The following is an 18,564-nucleotide window of genomic DNA, read 5'->3' on the forward strand; positions in this document are numbered from 1 at the left end:
TCGACATTCTTCTTATCAATGGTATACACGCCACTATCGCTTCCATGGTCTTTGGTCCGCAGCTCAGAATGTCATAGTTACGCCCATGGAGCAAATCTCACTATATGTAATTATGCGGGGGGCGAAACCCTCCGCGGGCCAGTTCAGAGTTCTATGTTTATAATTTAAGCCCCCCTTCTAAAAAAGCAAATTTACGCCTATGCATATATATATAATGTTCTCGATGCATTCCGAAACTACTCAACCGATTTTGATGAAATTGTGATCAATGTGTGTAATTTTATCTCCGTCATAAGATAGGATAGTTTTTATCCCGATTAATGACCTCAATGTATTACCTCTTTGTTATGTTTAGGGCTGTGTGATTATTTTATCGATTATTCGAATAATATATTATTTTTAACAAATGACACATAATCGGTAACTGGATTGAAAAAGTGCAACTCTAGGCGGGACAGTTATGTAAAACTGATATGTCAGTGATATCATCTATACACTAAATCAGAAAACCAAAAATAGTTTATATCCTTTCGCTAAATGTTAACATTGTTAGTATTATAGGCAACCAAACTTAACGCGGGTGCGTTTTGTACAGGCAACGAAGTGCACGGGGACAGCTAGTATATTATAGAAAGTCAATTATTTTTAGTTAATTATTAAATTTCCGTAAAGTACCGCGTAGTCACGTCGAACGATCAAGAGGTAACTGACGTCTAATGTTTTACAAAATATAGTAGAACCTATAGTTTATATCCATAATCTTATTTCATAACATCCAATGTCGTAATTTAAACTTTTATTATACTGAATAGACAATAAGTAATAGCCAATAGGTGTCTGTTCTCTATATTATTATTATTATCGTTGCGACTTCACCATGGGCAGATAGGCATGTTTTGGCCTATCGGGAAATATTTATAAGGGCCTCATATAGTATACATAATGAAAAAAATATATATAGAGGTATTTTTTTTAAGCAAACAATCCTTTCTTACTTCTGTTGGAAAATAAATTTCAAATAATCTATTAAAATATTATATTACAGAATTTATAATGTACAATTTTTTACCTAAGCCTTAAGGTAGTCCAAATAACACTTTATTCTTTTGTTTTTTTTTTTAATTTTCATGCTCACTTATACGAGTATAAACATGTTTCCAATTGATAAACCCTTCGGAAAATGGACCAGTTCCATCACTTTAACAGATACAAATACAACAAAATGAAGCTTTATGTTTGAAACTATAAGATATCCATTTACGATTCCCACCATCATTTCAATTAAAACCTTTTGTTGGTACAAAAGGAACATTAATCTTCGGTTGAATATGATGGAATGACCAAAATTTTGAAAAATTTGTCAGTGTTGGTTTTTAAAATAGTTTTCAGATAATGCTAAAAAATAAATAAGAAACTTAACAACATTTATTACAATATTAATTTTTATTATTAAGCTATTGTGTATAAAAAATTGTACCACTATTGAGTTCATTAAATTGATTTTCAGCTCATTTAAAATGTGAATCATCACTATAATTTTTTTTGTCTGTGGTTAAAATATCTAAGAAAATAAAATAGGAAGATTGGATAACTGTTATTTGATTTAGCAAAAATCTAATTAAACGATGTATACTACTTAGATCAATTATTATTTGAGATTCAACTATTGAATCATCATTAAATATATGCACCTGATCTGTAGATGCTTTTGAAAGTTAAAAATTGTCCAAGTATTGTACATAAATTTGTGTAGATAAAAATGTTTTATATCTTACTGTTTATAGTAGGGTGTTTATTTTCTACAATAATTGTTCCACTATTGAGTTCATTCAATTGATTTTCAGCTGATTTAGAATGTGATTGATCATTGACTCATTGTCATATTCTTTGTATGTGGTTAAAATTTCTATCATAAAACTTTTTATGAACAAAGTTGTAAAAAGTAGATACACACTAAAATAGTAGTTACATTTAACAGTAGCTAAAGGTTATATTTGTAATTTGTATAAAGTAGTATATCATGGGACTGAAGTCAGAAAGAGGCCTCAACATTAAACATAGGCGAGGGCCTACCAGGAAAATCCCGATTTCCCGGTGGGCCTATCCGCCCATGGACTTGGCTCATCAAAACTTCGTAGATACCTAGGTATAAAATACGATTACATTTTTAACGATAAAATTTGGTTTATCGCAACCTATGTGTATCATTGTGTAGATATACAAATATAACTTTAGGCTAATGACCTGTGATCTTGAAGCCTTACTTCTAATAATATATATATATATAACTTACATATTAAAAAAGTTACTATAAATGTAAAGTTTATTTCAACAAGCGTGCTTTCGAATTTTTATATAATTTAAAAATAATTTTATTTATGATGACAATTATTTTAATAACTTTTAACCACGGATTAATAATAATGGATATTAATTCGCGCGTGCTTTTAACCAAAATTAACGTTTTTCACTTAGTCGTTTATTACCCTTGTGGTTTTTTACCGATTACCGGTAATGTACACTGTACAGTACTCCTGCAGTAATACTGTACGAGTATACTACCACTGATTATTTACTAGTAATATGTCATATATGTATATTGGCGGGGAGAAAGTGTTAAGCATACTGTATAGATAAAAGATAGATAAAGAGGTGCTGGGCGCAGTGCCGGATTAACCTACAAGCAAATTAAGCACTGCTTAAGGCCCTTAAAAAAATTCGGACCATAATTTTTTTTTATTTGAAAAATTTAAAATCTGTAGATTTGCACACCAAGTCGATGGTCAAACTAGAACCGGTATCAGCTCAATATTTTACCAAATTATTAGACCGTTTATTGGGGACAAAATTCGGCCGATGTAAATGGTCAGACTACACCAGGATTTTCATTGAATTTGTCAAAATCATATAATGTATTTTGTATACACACATTTATTTCTATATAAATAGAATTAACGCTTATTATACTTAAGTGAGAAATAATTTTAAGTTATTATCATAAAGTTCAATGGACATGGAAATCGAAGAATGGAAGAAATACAAGAAGAAATAAACAATTTGTTAAAAAGATTTCTCGGACGATTTTACAAATGAGTTCAAACAGTTATTAAATTTTTCATCAGAGTCTATTATTAGTTACTACGAACGAAAATAAGAATACAAATATTTTGCTTAATATGTATAAGACGATAGTTGATTTAAATGTTGAAAAATTATTACGCTTATATCTTTCTCTTATGTGTACCTATAGGCGTGTAGCAACTGTACTGGTGAAAGATCTTTTTCCCGATTAAAATTGTTAAAACCCGTATTACGATCTTCACTATCACAAAATAGTCTGCAGAATTTTGGAATTTTAAGCATCGAGAGTGAATTTGTAAGATCTCTAGACTTGTTTGATGTCATTTGAACTTTTTCAAAAAAAATTCTAGAAAAAAATAATTATGTATAGATGAAGAGGTGAACCAAGTGAATAGTTGCAACGATGACAGTGACTAATTTTATAATAAATATCATAGACATATTATATTATATGTCTATGATAAATATACATATATTTTAGTATTCAACTATAATTTAAGAATATGTTTGACACGATTATTATTTATATTCATAAATAAAATTTAAAAAATGAATTTTTTTTTAATTTGTAGTTAGCAGTGTTAGCACCTTTTATCTTTCCATATGACCAATTAGGCCAGTCTATTTATTTGCTTAAGACCCATGAAACACTTAATCCGGCACTGGCTGGGCCCCTAATATACCAACAATTGGTCTATTATACTCTATATTATATCCGCCCCTGCATTTAATATAAAAACATAACAAAACATTGTAAAAAATAGTAAAATTTATGACGTTCATAAATTATTCATATGAATTTCCAACGAAAAAAGTCGTATAAGTATAGATACGAGTATAATACGACTAGGTATAACTTCGTTTTAAAGGTAGTATCTTGTTAAAAAACACGATCATGTGACATTTTTAAAAAACCAATAACATAATATTTAGAATTTAGAGTCGGATAATTAAATGCTAGTAGAAATCCTCTGCCCTAACTTTTTATATTACATGGTTTTTATAAGTAGTTTCTAATAAGATTTTAATATGTTTGTCTACAGACTTAAGTACACATATTTGTTTTGTTTTTTTTATCATGAACGTATAATAGAAATAATTATAATTGTTATTATTTTATTTGAGTGTGGTAACTAAAATTTATAACTTATTGAATAACAGAAAAAAAACTACTTATAATATACTACAGAAATTTGCTTAAAGATTTACAGTTTGTGACGTTTGTGTGAATAATGAAAAATCACATTGCATTATCATTAATGCTTATTAGTCATTGATTCAAATAAATAAATTTAAACTTGGTTAATTGTAAGACCTATAATAAGATATCATATATTTCTTTAATATAAAAAATAAATTATGTATAACTGATTATGCAAATGCCAAAAGCAGGGGCGCAATCTCAATGAAAAACTGATGGTGTTGAAGCTCCTCTATCTTTTTTTATAATGTTATCTTGAGGTTATGGATACCAATTACTATTAAAATCTAAATTAACATGAAACGATTTGATGGTGCTAATTTCAAAATTGGGGGTGCTAAGCACACCCAAGCCCTCCTCAAATCGCGCCTATGGCCAAAAGTTCTCTAATAATATATTTTATTTATATATACAATATACTATATGCATAATATATTAATATGACGCTATATTATGATAATAATAAAAATAAAATTTATAATAAATAATTAAAATATTTTATCACGCCAAATGTTGAACCAATGAGAAAGCCGTATTTTTATATGAGTTTTATTTAATATGCAGACAGGAAAAACAAATTACATCTTTTCGCCACATTATAGCGTTTTAATCTCTTTTCTATGGTTTTATCAAACAGGTTCAGAAATAATAAAATATAATACAACAAAATTGATATTTACCATATTATAAGGCAAACCAAACAACCAGGCTTCAACTGATAGTGAGAATTCGCTATCTAGTATCTAGTTCATTAATATTATTCACGTGTGTGATAAGATATTGGTGATTTCACTGGTTTAGTAGTTTCAGATTCATATTTGTAATTTACTAATTTTGTATTTCTAACTTTAAAAACGCGTTCAATATGAAAAATCTTAAGCTTCACAAGTCTAGAGTAATGCACGTCGAACAGTTAAAAGACGCTGCATCGGTTCAGATAATTTCCAACGGTGAATTATGTTATTCGACTAATAGCGCCATTTGGCGTTTAAACTTAAAGGATCAACATCGTCTCGTGGTGGATTTATCTACAACAGATGTGTACATCAACTCGGACTGCGACAACATTAAGATTACGTCATATGCTTACTACGAACCGTGGGATTCCTTTGTAGTTGGTTGTTCAAATGGCGATGTACTATTGATACAAGAAAATATTGTAGAAATTGCGTACAAGTGTGAAAACGTAGTTTCTAATATACTGTGCAGTCCTGACTTTGAACGCATAATTCTACTGACAGGCCAAGAACATATTACACTAGTGACGGATTGTTTTGAAATGTTAAACAATTTCAACATTATTAAGGTTGAACTTTCAGAAAAGTTATTGGTAAATGTTGGTTGGGGAAAAAAAGAAACACAGTTTCATGGGTCAGAAGGAAAAGACAAAAGAGTAGTAAAGGAAGTTATTGGAGACGGAGATCATTGTGATGATTCAATAAATATCTGCTGGAGACCTGACAGTTTATTATTTGCAATCGGATTTCTTGACAAAGTTGTGAATTTGAGATTTATTAAAATATTTAACAGAGATGGAATTCTACAATACATAAGTGAACCTCTTTCAGGTAGAACACCCTACAATTATACTTTAGGCCTAATGCAAATTTTCATTTTTATTGTTATTGTGATTTAGGAGTGGAAGCTGTATTAAGTTGGAAAACTACAAAAGAACTTATATCATTTTCTCAACACACAAATGAGAAATATTTTATTAGTTTTATGGAAAAAAATGGACTTAAACATGGTGACTTTGAAATTCCATCTACAGTCAATGTTAGTGAATATTTACACTATTTTAAGTTATTCTTTACTGTACTAATTAGTAGTTTTTATTTCTTTACAAATAATAGGTAAAACAGTTGTTGTGGAACCATGATTCTTCAATATTATGTATTCAGTGTGCTGATTTAGATAGTAACTATTTATTATTTTTATCATGCACTAATTATGCATGGCAGATTAAAAAATGGATGACAATTGAAAACAAAATTATTACTGCAAAATGGTTACCAGACAATAGTTTACAACTAATTACTAACAATGGTAATTACTACATACTATATTGGTCTGAAACTTTGTGTACTTCAAGTCCAGGAACCGAAGACTGGGTTGCTGTCATAGATTACTGTAAGTATATTATTTTTTAATTTAATTGTTAAAATTTTTCTATTTTTTATTTGTTTATTAGGTTCAGTTTTACTAACACCATTTAAACAAGTTATAATACCACCTCCAATGTTTGATGTTAAGTTAACTCTAGAATCTCCTGTGGATAGTGTACTGTACATGCCTCACAATCAAAGGTAAGATATTTTGATAATAAAAGTCTCTAATATATTTTTATTAACATGCTAACATATCTATATCAATATCAATGATAATAATTATCTGTAACTAGTCAAGAATTATGTATATTTAACGTAGTGATATAATTTAACTTTTATCTGTTAGTTTCTTTCAAAATGTGGCCAAAACAATTTGGCAAATTATAGTATTACTATGATAGTAAAAACAATCATAGAGTGTTATTATAATTATTACATTACAGTATAACATAAGATTATTCGTTAAAAACCTGTTCAGTAAAATATTAAAATAAATATGGGTTAAAATGGTACTTATATATAAAAGAAACTTAAACACTATGTTTTACCTATTTAAACCTCATTTTATATCTATAATTTAGATAATATAATTAAAACATTAATAGTTTTTAATTAACAATACACATTTTAGTATTATAACTTCCAAGGTCTTTCATCCTATTTCACCCTCATTAAATGACTGATGTAATTGACATGATTTTCACCCTCTTAAGTTTGCAAACTTTGCATTAACATTTTACCATCTCATCTACTATTTTTCCATTTTTAATTGTTGAATCTAATTGCAAAATAAAGTTTAAATATAAAAATATGCAAGGTTGTGTCTTTAGTAAAGTATACAATTGTTTAACTAATTGTCACTGTATATTGGTTTTAATTGTTTAATTTTTACACAATTTAAAACAAAATATCTTAATTTTTATTAATTTTTTATAATAATGTTATATTGAGATATTGAATAAAAAAAAAACTACTCAGGATAAATCATTAAATTAAAAAAATAATTTGGTTTATTCAAATATTTGTACTTGTCCAAGTTCATCTTAGCAATTGCGACCTCTACAATTTTTTTTAAATAGTGGTCATAAAACAAATTTATTCAGTATTAATCTTTGTTCATTTATTGAATCTGTTCAATGAATATGTAATTAATGTTCCGAGATTCTTTTTTGTTTCATTATTCAAATCTGGCCGCGTATTTTATCATAGCCATATTAATATAACCTATAAAAATTATATATACTCTTTGGAATTTATTTCATTTTCTTTTGATAATATGGTAGATTGAATGTTGTGTGTAAATGAATAATGATTATTGTTGAATGTTTTCAAACGGTAAACGCGTTCTAACTTGTGTAATTAATTATTTCAGTAACACACTAAATATTAAGTAGTTATAAATTATTTTTAAAAAGTCGGGAATCCTATTAAACAACATGTACGACTTGGGCGACGATGAATATGAAGAAGAAGAAGAGACCGAAGAAATTTCAAGTGAACTTTGGCAAGAAGCTTGCTGGATAGTAATCAATTCTTATTTCGATGAAAAGGGTCTTGTTAGACAACAATTGGACTCGTTTGATGAATTTATTCAAATGTCCGTGCAGCGTATTGTAGAAGACTCTCCTCAAATTGAGTTACAAGCTGAATCGCAACATACACATGGCGAAATTGATACTCCTACTAAGTATCAAATTAAGTTTGAACAGATTTACTTATCTAAACCTACTCATTGGGAAAAAGATGGTTCGCCATCTCCTATGATGCCTAATGAAGCTAGATTACGTAATTTAACATATTCTGCTCCACTTTATGTAGATATTACAAAAACTGTGATTAAAGATGGTGAAGAACCAGTTGTCACTCAACATTCTAAATCATTCATAGGTAAAATACCTATAATGTTAAGGTCAACATATTGTCTACTATTTGGATTAAACGATCGTGATTTGACTGAGTTAAATGAATGTCCATTAGATCCTGGAGGTTATTTCATTATTAACGGGTCCGAAAAAGTATTAATTGCTCAGGAAAAAATGGCTACAAATACTGTGTATGTTTTTAGTATGAAAGATGGAAAATATGCATTTAAGGCTGAAATAAGATCTTGTTTAGAACATTCATCTCGTCCAACTTCTACTCTTTGGGTTAATATGATGGCTCGTGGTGGTCAAAGTATAAAGAAATCTGCTATTGGTCAAAGAATAATTGCAATATTGCCATATATTAAACAAGAAATACCTATTATGATTGTGTTTAGAGCTTTAGGATTTGTAGCCGATCGTGATATATTAGAACACATAATTTATGATTTTGATGATCCAGAAATGATGGAAATGGTGAAACCATCTTTAGATGAAGCTTTTGTTATACAAGAACAAAATGTTGCGTTAAATTTTATTGGTTCCCGTGGAGCAAGACCCGGAGTAACTAAAGATAAACGTATTAAGTATGCTAGAGAAATCCTTCAAAAAGAAATGTTACCTCACGTGGGTGTGTCAGATTTTTGTGAAACAAAAAAGGCATATTTCTTGGGATATATGGTTCATCGTCTTCTCTTAGCTTCACTTGGTAGACGTGAATTAGATGACAGAGATCATTATGGTAACAAACGTTTGGATTTGGCTGGACCTTTATTGGCATTTTTATTTAGAGGATTGTTCAAAAATTTAATGAAAGAAGTGCGTATGTATGCTCAAAAATTCATTGATCGTGGAAAAGATTTTAATTTAGATCTAGCAATTAAAACAAAACTTATTACTGATGGTCTTAGGTATTCATTAGCTACAGGAAATTGGGGCGATCAAAAGAAAGCCCATCAAGCAAGGGCTGGTGTATCACAAGTATTAAACAGACTTACATTTGCCTCAACATTATCACATTTAAGACGTGTGAATTCTCCTATTGGGCGAGATGGAAAATTAGCAAAACCTAGGCAGTTGCACAATACTCTATGGGGTATGTTATGCCCAGCAGAAACCCCAGAAGGAGCTGCTGTTGGTTTGGTAAAAAATCTTGCCTTGATGGCTTATATATCTGTTGGCTCTCAGCCATCACCAATTTTGGAATTTTTAGAAGAATGGAGTATGGAAAACTTGGAAGAAATTGCTCCTTCGGCAATTGTAGATGCCACTAAAATATTTGTAAATGGATGTTGGGTTGGTATTCATCGTGATCCTGAACAACTTATGGGTACTTTGAGAAAACTTCGACGACAAATGGACATCATTGTAAGTGAAGTTAGTATTATTCGTGATATACGTGATCGTGAAATTAGAATTTATACAGATGCTGGTCGTATTTGTCGACCATTGCTTATTGTTGAAAATGGAAAATTATTGCTAAAAAAACGTCATATTGACAGCTTAAAAGAGCGTGATTATAACAATTATGGATGGCAAGTGCTTGTATCCAATGGTGTAGTTGAATATATTGATACTTTGGAAGAAGAAACTACAATGATTGCTATGTCACCTGATGATTTAAGACAAGAAAAAGAATATGCATACTGTACAACTTACACACATTGTGAAATTCATCCAGCTATGATATTAGGAGTATGTGCATCCATCATTCCATTCCCTGATCACAATCAAAGCCCTAGGAATACATATCAAAGTGCTATGGGTAAACAAGCCATGGGTGTCTACATAACCAATTATCATGTTCGAATGGATACTTTAGCTCATGTTCTTTATTATCCACATAAACCTCTTGTAACGACAAGATCTATGGAGTATTTACGTTTCAGAGAACTGCCAGCTGGTATTAATTCTATTGTAGCAATTTTATGTTATACTGGTTATAATCAAGAAGATAGTGTAATATTAAATGCTTCTGCAGTAGAAAGAGGATTCTTCCGGTCTGTATTTTTCCGTTCTTATAAAGATTCTGAATCAAAACGAATTGGAGATCAGGAAGAGGTCTTTGAAAAACCAAATCGCCAATCATGTCAAGGTATGAGAAATGCCATTTATGATAAGTTAGATGATGATGGTATAATATCTCCCGGTCTCAGAGTGTCTGGCGATGATGTTATTATTGGAAAAACAATGACTCTTCCAGATAATGAAGATGAACTTGAAGGAACTACAAAAAAATATTCCAAACGAGATTGTAGTACATTTTTAAGAAATAGTGAAACTGGTCTCATTGATCAAGTTTTATTAACATTAAATTCGGAAGGTTACAAATTTTGTAAGATTCGAGTTCGCTCTGAAAGAATACCTCAAATTGGTGATAAATTTGCTTCAAGGCACGGTCAAAAAGGAACATGTGGAATACAATACAGACAAGAAGATATGCCTTTCACTTGTGAAGGCATCACACCTGATATTATTATTAATCCTCACGCTATCCCTTCCCGTATGACAATTGGACATTTAATTGAGTGCTTACAAGGAAAAGTGTCTGCAAATAAAGGAGAAATTGGTGATGCTACGCCATTTAATGATGCTGTAAATGTACAAAAAATTTCAACTTTATTACAAGAATATGGTTATCATCTACGAGGAAATGAAGTTATGTATAATGGCTTTTCTGGAAGAAAAATTAACGCTCAAATATTCTTAGGGCCGACTTATTATCAACGTCTTAAACACATGGTGGATGATAAGATACATTCAAGAGCAAGAGGACCAGTTCAAATTTTAGTACGGCAACCTATGGAAGGAAGAGCAAGGTAAGATTTTATTATTTAAATGCTATATTAATTAAATATTAAATACATTTTTATTTTTTAGGGATGGTGGATTACGTTTTGGGGAGATGGAACGAGATTGTCAAATAGCACACGGTGCTGCACAATTTTTACGTGAACGTTTATTTGAAGTATCTGACCCTTACCGTATTCATATATGTAATTTCTGTGGCTTAATTGCAATTGCAAATCTAAGAAATAATACTTTTGAATGTAAGGGATGTAAAAATAAAACTCAGATTTCACAAGTAAAATTACCATATGCAGCAAAGTTGTTATTCCAAGAATTAATGTCAATGAACATCGCTCCAAGGTTGATGGTCACTAACTAAATTTATATGACTAGCTCAGATGTGACTGATACATTTAACTTTAATTATACTTTAATTGTATTATATTATTATAATAAACGTAATAAACTGTATAAAAAAAAAAGTAAAAAAATCAATATTAAAGTTGTAATTTAATGTGTTAAATAAAAATATTTTATAATAAAGTGTATTCTTATTTTGATAAATATTATTCTTAGTTTATTTTAAAATAATAATATTATTTTATTCCTGTTATATTTTTAATTCACCATTGTTTTAAAATTGAATCAATCCTAAAATTTTTTTTTTTTGGTTTATTAGCTATTAAAGAAATATTTCAAATATTTAATATTGTGTTATATAGGTTGTAATTTTTTAAGAAAACTAATCCATGGATATAGGTACTTAAAAATAAATAATAAAATATACAAGGTCATTTTTTAATCAAGCAACGTCACGTTTCAAAATTTATTAATATTTTTCTTGAATAATTTACAGTTTAAATAAAATTATATTTTTAATACTTTTTATCTCTATAAATCCTTATGCTTTTTAATTTTTTAAATTACAACTTACATTTTTCATAGTATTTTAATACATAAAAATCGAAATTTAAAATAGTTTATGAGTTATGACTGTTATAAGTATTTATAATTTCAATAATTAAAGTGGTGTAGTATGCAAATTGTGGATAGTTCACAAAATGTTGGTCTGCTTCTCTACTCGCCAAAAATTTAAATACTTAGTATATAGTAGTTATAACTCATGAACTACTCGTCCGAATTTTGATTTTTGTATATCAAAATATGAAATTAAAAATGTATATTGTTTTATTTCAACTAGAAATTATGTAAGAAGAATATTTTCAAAAACATCTATAGATTTTGAATTAATGAGTGTTTGCCTTTAAAAGAAACACTGTATATAGTGGTACCGAACTCACATGACATGTGGAACAATCACTTCACTTCTTAAATGCTCCACTTATTAGTGGGTTAATAAAGTTGAGCTGTTATATATAATATAATTGTTGCCTGATAGCGTGAGACATACAAGTTAAAAGTCAAATAGACAATAATTTTAGATTTCGCTTAAAAAAAAAGTCTGAGTTTTACACCACTGACTGTATATATTTTATTAGTGTTTAAAATATATTGTATATGTATTATATTATAATTTAAAATAACTACATTACTTTAATTCAAAATACATACCAAAATATCTGATGTTAACTAGATAAATTGTAAATAATATTTGGATCAATAGCTTATCCTTAAATATTTTGCCTCATAATATACATAAAACAATGATTAATGAGTAAAATCTAGTTTTCTTAAAATCTGAATTTGATATTGCATGAAATACTCATATTATTACATATTATCATGTTATTTAGACAATTAAATTGTGTGATCTACTAATTAATAGCAAAACAATCACTAATACTTAATTAAAATGTATAAAATAATTTGATTTATTTTTAATTTGTATTCTTACAGTAAAAATGGAAATGATATTTGTATCATTACTTCTGATCAGACTGTTCACTTTTATCATTATAAGGAAGAATGTTATGTAAAAAGCAGTAAGTAATTCTATATAAAAGTAATATATTTTTATATAAATTTAAATATTTTAAAAGTAGTTTGGATAAAAATAATAACGCTCTTCAAAAATTTTATTTTATTTTTTATTCTGAAATTACTAATAAATAAATATTGTTTTATTTAATATTTTTAGATACCATTTACAGAGTATCAAATATGTCTGGAATATTTAACCACTGGTTTTGGTTAAATGAAAATACTGTTATATTTAGTTTATCAGAAGTTGGAAGTATTCATCACATATGTGTTGCTAAAATTGATGATGGTTTCAAAAACATGTACATTTTATTACCAATTTGTATTTTATTAGTACAGATAAAAGTTATGATATTTATTTATTTATTTATAGAACTAAACATAATGTTGAACTACCAATTGTATCAATTCTAAACCACGCTAAAGGAGCCTTGATTCAGCTATCAAATGGGCAATTATTGTTGTGGAACGAACAAATGAATATAATTGATCCCTATCTTTATTTACCCGAAGAATGTACACATTTAAGTGTAATGGACAATAAAATCTATGCTCTTGGTGTATCCAAAAGACTTTTTGAAAATGATAAAGTGATTCTTAATAATATAGGATCATTCTGTATTCGATATCCTTTTGTATTAGCTGCCACATTAAATCAAAGGCTGATTGTACATAATATAAATCCTACTAAAGTAATAAAAAAAATATTGGTTATTATATAATTCTTAGTTTGTAACTTATAAGTTAAATTGAATGCATGTTTCAGGATAATGATGATCAATATCACAGACGAGTTGAATCTGGTTCAAAAATTATAACAGTAACTGGTAATTCGGTTATATTACAATTACCAAGAGGTAATTTAGAAACAATTAAGCCAAGACCTTTAACAATTTTGTCTGCTGTTGAACTTATTCAAGATCAAAAATATTTAATAGCATTTGATCTTTTGCGCAAGGAACGTATAAATCTTAATGTATTATGCGATTTAGATCCTTTAAAGTTTATTGATGATCTAAACAAATTTATAATCCAAGTAAAAGACCCATCTTGGATAAGTTTATTTGTTACCGAATTAGAAGATAAAAATTACTTGAATACTGTTTATGCTTCTCAATTTCAAGAAAACAATGTTAAAGAATTAGATAGTAAAGTGTTCACAATATGTTCACGATTAATGAACACTATGGAAAAACTCGACAAAGATAAATATGCTTTTCCATTACTTGGGTGCTATGTAAAATTAAAACGTTTCGATTTAGCATTAAATTTAGCATCAATGAATAATGACTATTTAAAACACTTATTATTCTTAGTCGATGTAGATCAATTGTATAAAGCATCACTTGCTGAATATAATTTAGAAATGGCTATGAAAATTATTAGTAAGTATATATTATATTTAATTAGTTTATGTGTTTCAATACTTTTGCATAATTTTTACTAATTTATTTTCACATTGTATTATTAGATAATTCTCAACTCGATCCAAAAGAGTATGTACCATTTTTAAAAGAATTAGAAAAAATGGAATATCATTTAATGCGTTTTACGATTGATGATAAATTAGGAAATAAAGAATTGGCCATAAAGAATTTAGTTAATTGTGGAGGGCAGTTTGAAAAATGTTTGAAATATATTATAGATAACAATCTCTATTCTTATGCATTAACATTATTTAATAGAGATCAAAATGAGTAAGTGAAAATAACTTTTATTAATCCAAAAATCTTAAAATTAAAGAATGATCTATTACCATATTTTAATTCACTTTAAATGTGTAAAATGTAATTTTTATGAGAATAAAAATAAGCTGGTTACTTGAAAATTATATAGAACTATAGGGCTATTTTTTTTAAATTTATTATGCATTTATTTTTTTTTTAAGATACAAAACAATTGCAAAACATTTTGCGGATTTATTATATTCTAAAATGGATTATAAACATGCAGCCTTAATATACAACCAAAGTATTGAACGTAATAAGGCTATTGGCTCTTATTTAAAAGCTGGATTTTGGAAAGAATCTTTAGAGTTGTCTTATGAACTAAATTTTGAGTAAATAATACTATTATAATTATTGTCATCATTCTTATTTTTGATATAATAAAACATAAAATAATTATTGTTTAGTGACTCAGAAATCAAAAAAATTAAAGCAAACATTTTATCTACTTTATCATCTACTCTAAAGTTCAGAGAAGCTGCTGATTTTGCTGAATTTGAGTTGAAGGATTCTAAATTAGCTGTGGATTATTGCATCAAAGCTCAAGATTATACTCATGCATTATATTTAGCTCGATCTAGATCATTACTTGATAGTGATTTAGGTATGCGTTAAGATTGTTTTATATTTACACTTATTATTTAACTTATAACTATTATGTTTTTCAGAAAAATGTATTAAATTATCTTGTTTAAATACTGCTCAAAATCTTATCTCTGATATTAATTCACAAAATGAAAGTTTTGTTACTCTAGCAAAACGTTTAGTTGAAGTTAGAAAAGAAAATTCTTGTGAAACATCTCCTTATGGTAATTTTTTGTACAATTAAATATTTAAATTTTAAATAAGTATGTAACATGTTGTGGTCTTATAGATAATTTAAATGATACAAGTTCAGAAATTAGTAGCGTATCATCTTATCGTACATCAAGGTACAGTATATTTACTAAATTACTTATATAATAACCAATTTTTTATTAATCATATTGTACTTTAATTTATAGCACTCGGACTAGCTGTAGAAGTGCCCGTAAACAACAACGTAAAATGTGGAATTTGAAAAAAGGGAATTTTCGAGAAGAGCCCACTATAGTTTTGACCTTGAAACAAATTATTGAAAAGCTTGAAAATTTTAAAGGTTATTTGTTCATTTTAAATATTTTACCTCAAAAGGGTGTCAATAAATTATATTTTATTTTCTCTCTTTGACTTAATGCTCAACATGGACAAAATGCATTTATGCATTATTTTTTTTATATATATATATATATATATATTTGATTAATCTTAAAGTAAACCACCCATAACAAAAATTATAAAGAATAATATTTTTGAGTGTCTGGCAATTTGTTAAATATTTTCTCTAAATTATGAATTTGTCTCGTCTATGAAAAAAAAACAAATATTGTGCTAATATTCTCTTGAGAAGACCTATTAGTAACAATAAAATAAAACACTGTCTTAAATACATAATATAATACAATGTAGAAAAAATTCTCTATTTCATTCATGGGATTACACATTATAGGATTTAAAGTATCACACATAAATTATAAAGAATAATATTCTGTACTTATCAGTTATTTTTTATTTTGGTTTTTAAGAAATTGCTGTTTATTTTTTTTCTTTTAGTCGTATATTTTATTATTAATAACATTCTTAAAAGTATTAAAAAAATTTCTAACAAACAGTTTCTTTATTTTTCTTTCTACAGTCACTCATAGTTTTGTTGTCGCTGAGTCTTATTTTTTACAATACATTATAATACCTTCATCTCAATAAAGAAATTATAATGCCCTTTTGAATTAAATAGAATAATATGTGTATATATATTTTTATTTTTTTATAGATAATGTAAAAACTATAAGTTTATTACTCGTGAGATTTGAAGAATTCGATATAGGTCATGTTTTACAAACAACATTGGAATCCTTTCAGGCTTCTATTTTTGATCACAAATCAACTATTTGGCCGATTTTTGTAAGTATTTTATACATTTTATATTATTAATTATTAATACAATTATGATCAGTTAAAAATGTGTATTATTGTTTTATTTTTAGAACGAAACTGAACAGATTATAGAAGGTAACGAATAATAATATCTTAAATACAAAAATAATGAATAATAAATTGATAAATATGATGTGCTTAAAATTTGTTTTCAGATGCAATTCTTTTGAGCCCTTTAAAAATAAAACCTGACAAAAGTTGGAAACTAAGTATTTTAGAATAAAAAAATTACATTTTTTGTTTATATGTATGTATTTTATATATTTCAATAATATAAAATTAAAATATAACACTTTGTTTTTCTTAAAAATTATTCACACAAAAAAAATACAAACATTTATTATCTTTTAGTTAAGAGGACGTAGAACCTGCATGTGTTGTCTCAGTCTTACACACGTGTGACATAGACAATTTTCGTTCACCATTTTCAATATTGTGCTGTTAGTTTTTATATTAGAGTGAACTGACCTATTATACAATTTAAAGATAAGATTATTATCCAGGTCCCCACGTAGTCTTAAGTAGTAAGTTATGATAATTTCAAAAAGATTATAACTTAATTAAAAATAATAATATTAATAAAAGGCTAAATGGGGCCTTGGATAATAATCTTACCTTTAAATTGTATAATATTTAAAAGGTATTGTTTTTACGCTTTTTGATTGTGATTGGGTTATATTTTACGCAAATAGGCAACATTATTTTTGAATGTATACCGAAAAACATTAATGAGTAATATTTATGGCCTATTCATACCCCTTAAAACTGATATATATATATGTGTGTATGGTACATATTTTTACAGTCCAGATTTTTAACGATCCACTTTTGTCCGGTCGAGATTTTTACGGATTTCAAATTATTAAATTCCAGGTTTTTACAGTCCATTCAGTCCTGGTATTAAATTCCAGAGTTTAATATTCCAGGTTTTTACGCGTCCCCCTTTACTGAATCCGTCCCTGAATTCGATATAAAAACATAACAAAACCTTGTAAGAAATAGGTAAAGTTATGATGTATTATAAAATATTAATATAATAAATAATAAAAATATTATCATTAAATTTATCATAATTATTCATATGAATTTCCAACAAAAAAGGTCGTATGTATAAATATGACTAGGCATGACTTCGTTTTTAAAGGTGGTATCTTGTTAAAAAACACGATCATGTGAAATTTTTAAAAAACCAATAACATATTATTTAGACTTTAGAGGCGGATAATTGATGATAGAAAATAATGCATAACAAAAGTTTAGATTTAAATCAAAAAACACAAGGCTGTGAAACGGGCCTAATAAGAATGATATTATTACAAACATTGAAACCTGAAGCCGGTTACAATTATCCACGTGTCAACAATTCAGTCACTTAATACTTAATTATTAAAAAAAAAATTAGTCATAGTAGTCGTATTCATCACAATGAAAAATGAAAGTTACGAGCCGAAATTCACATCGTACAAACAACGATCAGTTACTGATGGCGATAGACAAAGAGCACTTATAGCAGTATTATACACTATTACAAGCGGTTACTAAACTTTTTTGGTTCACGCATTCCTAAAAATAAAAATAAATAATCGTACCTCTCACAAATAAATAAATTACGATTTCATATTATTTAAATATTCATATATTTTTAATTTGATGACCAAAATCCAACTATACATATTATTTAATATAACAAAAATTATTTAAAAAAACGATGACTGTTGATATACAATGAAAATTTTAATGTGAACAATGGTGTTGCTTCTAGTTATTAATTCTTCAAAATTAGGCATCAACGTTGTTACTGCCATTCGTATTTCGTTTTCAACATTAAGTTTTGACCGATT

The 18,564-nt window shown here is 27.6% G+C and overlaps 2 protein-coding genes across 2 annotated transcripts; both read left to right on the forward strand.

The window, feature by feature from the left end:
• The first annotated feature begins 5,070 nt into the window (after positions 1–5,070).
• LOC113554827 (elongator complex protein 1) lies at positions 5,071–17,013 on the forward strand. The gene is made up of 17 exons (XM_026958880.1): positions 5,071–5,850; positions 5,919–6,058; positions 6,136–6,412; positions 6,474–6,588; positions 12,900–12,985; positions 13,141–13,285; positions 13,357–13,675; positions 13,750–14,368; positions 14,455–14,680; positions 14,872–15,042; positions 15,118–15,314; positions 15,379–15,519; positions 15,585–15,642; positions 15,715–15,848; positions 16,560–16,690; positions 16,774–16,798; positions 16,879–17,013. Exons 1-17 carry the CDS (start codon positions 5,148–5,150, stop codon positions 16,944–16,946), a joined length of 3,555 nt encoding a protein of 1,184 aa, XP_026814681.1. The 5' UTR covers positions 5,071–5,147; the 3' UTR covers positions 16,947–17,013.
• LOC113554828 (DNA-directed RNA polymerase II subunit RPB2) lies at positions 7,697–11,538 on the forward strand. The gene is made up of 2 exons (XM_026958881.1): positions 7,697–11,071; positions 11,133–11,538. Exons 1-2 carry the CDS (start codon positions 7,827–7,829, stop codon positions 11,419–11,421), a joined length of 3,534 nt encoding a protein of 1,177 aa, XP_026814682.1. The 5' UTR covers positions 7,697–7,826; the 3' UTR covers positions 11,422–11,538.
• Positions 17,014–18,564: the final 1,551 nt, after the last annotated feature.

Source organism: Rhopalosiphum maidis, chromosome 2 (assembly GCF_003676215.2).
Source record: "Rhopalosiphum maidis isolate BTI-1 chromosome 2, ASM367621v3, whole genome shotgun sequence".
Lineage (NCBI taxonomy): Eukaryota > Metazoa > Arthropoda > Insecta > Hemiptera > Aphididae > Rhopalosiphum > Rhopalosiphum maidis.

Excerpts from the sequence above, each read along its gene's own strand:
- LOC113554827 (XM_026958880.1), top strand. The coding sequence starts at position 5,148 with ATGAAAAATCTTAAGCTTCACAAGTCTAGAGTAATGCACGTCGAACAG. Across the intron at positions 12,986-13,140 it reads AGAATGTTATGTAAAAAGCA|ATACCATTTACAGAGTATCA; the intron begins GTAAGTAATTCT and ends TAATATTTTTAG. Across the intron at positions 16,799-16,878 it reads AACTGAACAGATTATAGAAG|ATGCAATTCTTTTGAGCCCT; the intron begins GTAACGAATAAT and ends ATTTGTTTTCAG.
- LOC113554828 (XM_026958881.1), top strand. The coding sequence starts at position 7,827 with ATGTACGACTTGGGCGACGATGAATATGAAGAAGAAGAAGAGACCGAA. Across the intron at positions 11,072-11,132 it reads CCTATGGAAGGAAGAGCAAG|GGATGGTGGATTACGTTTTG; the intron begins GTAAGATTTTAT and ends TTTATTTTTTAG.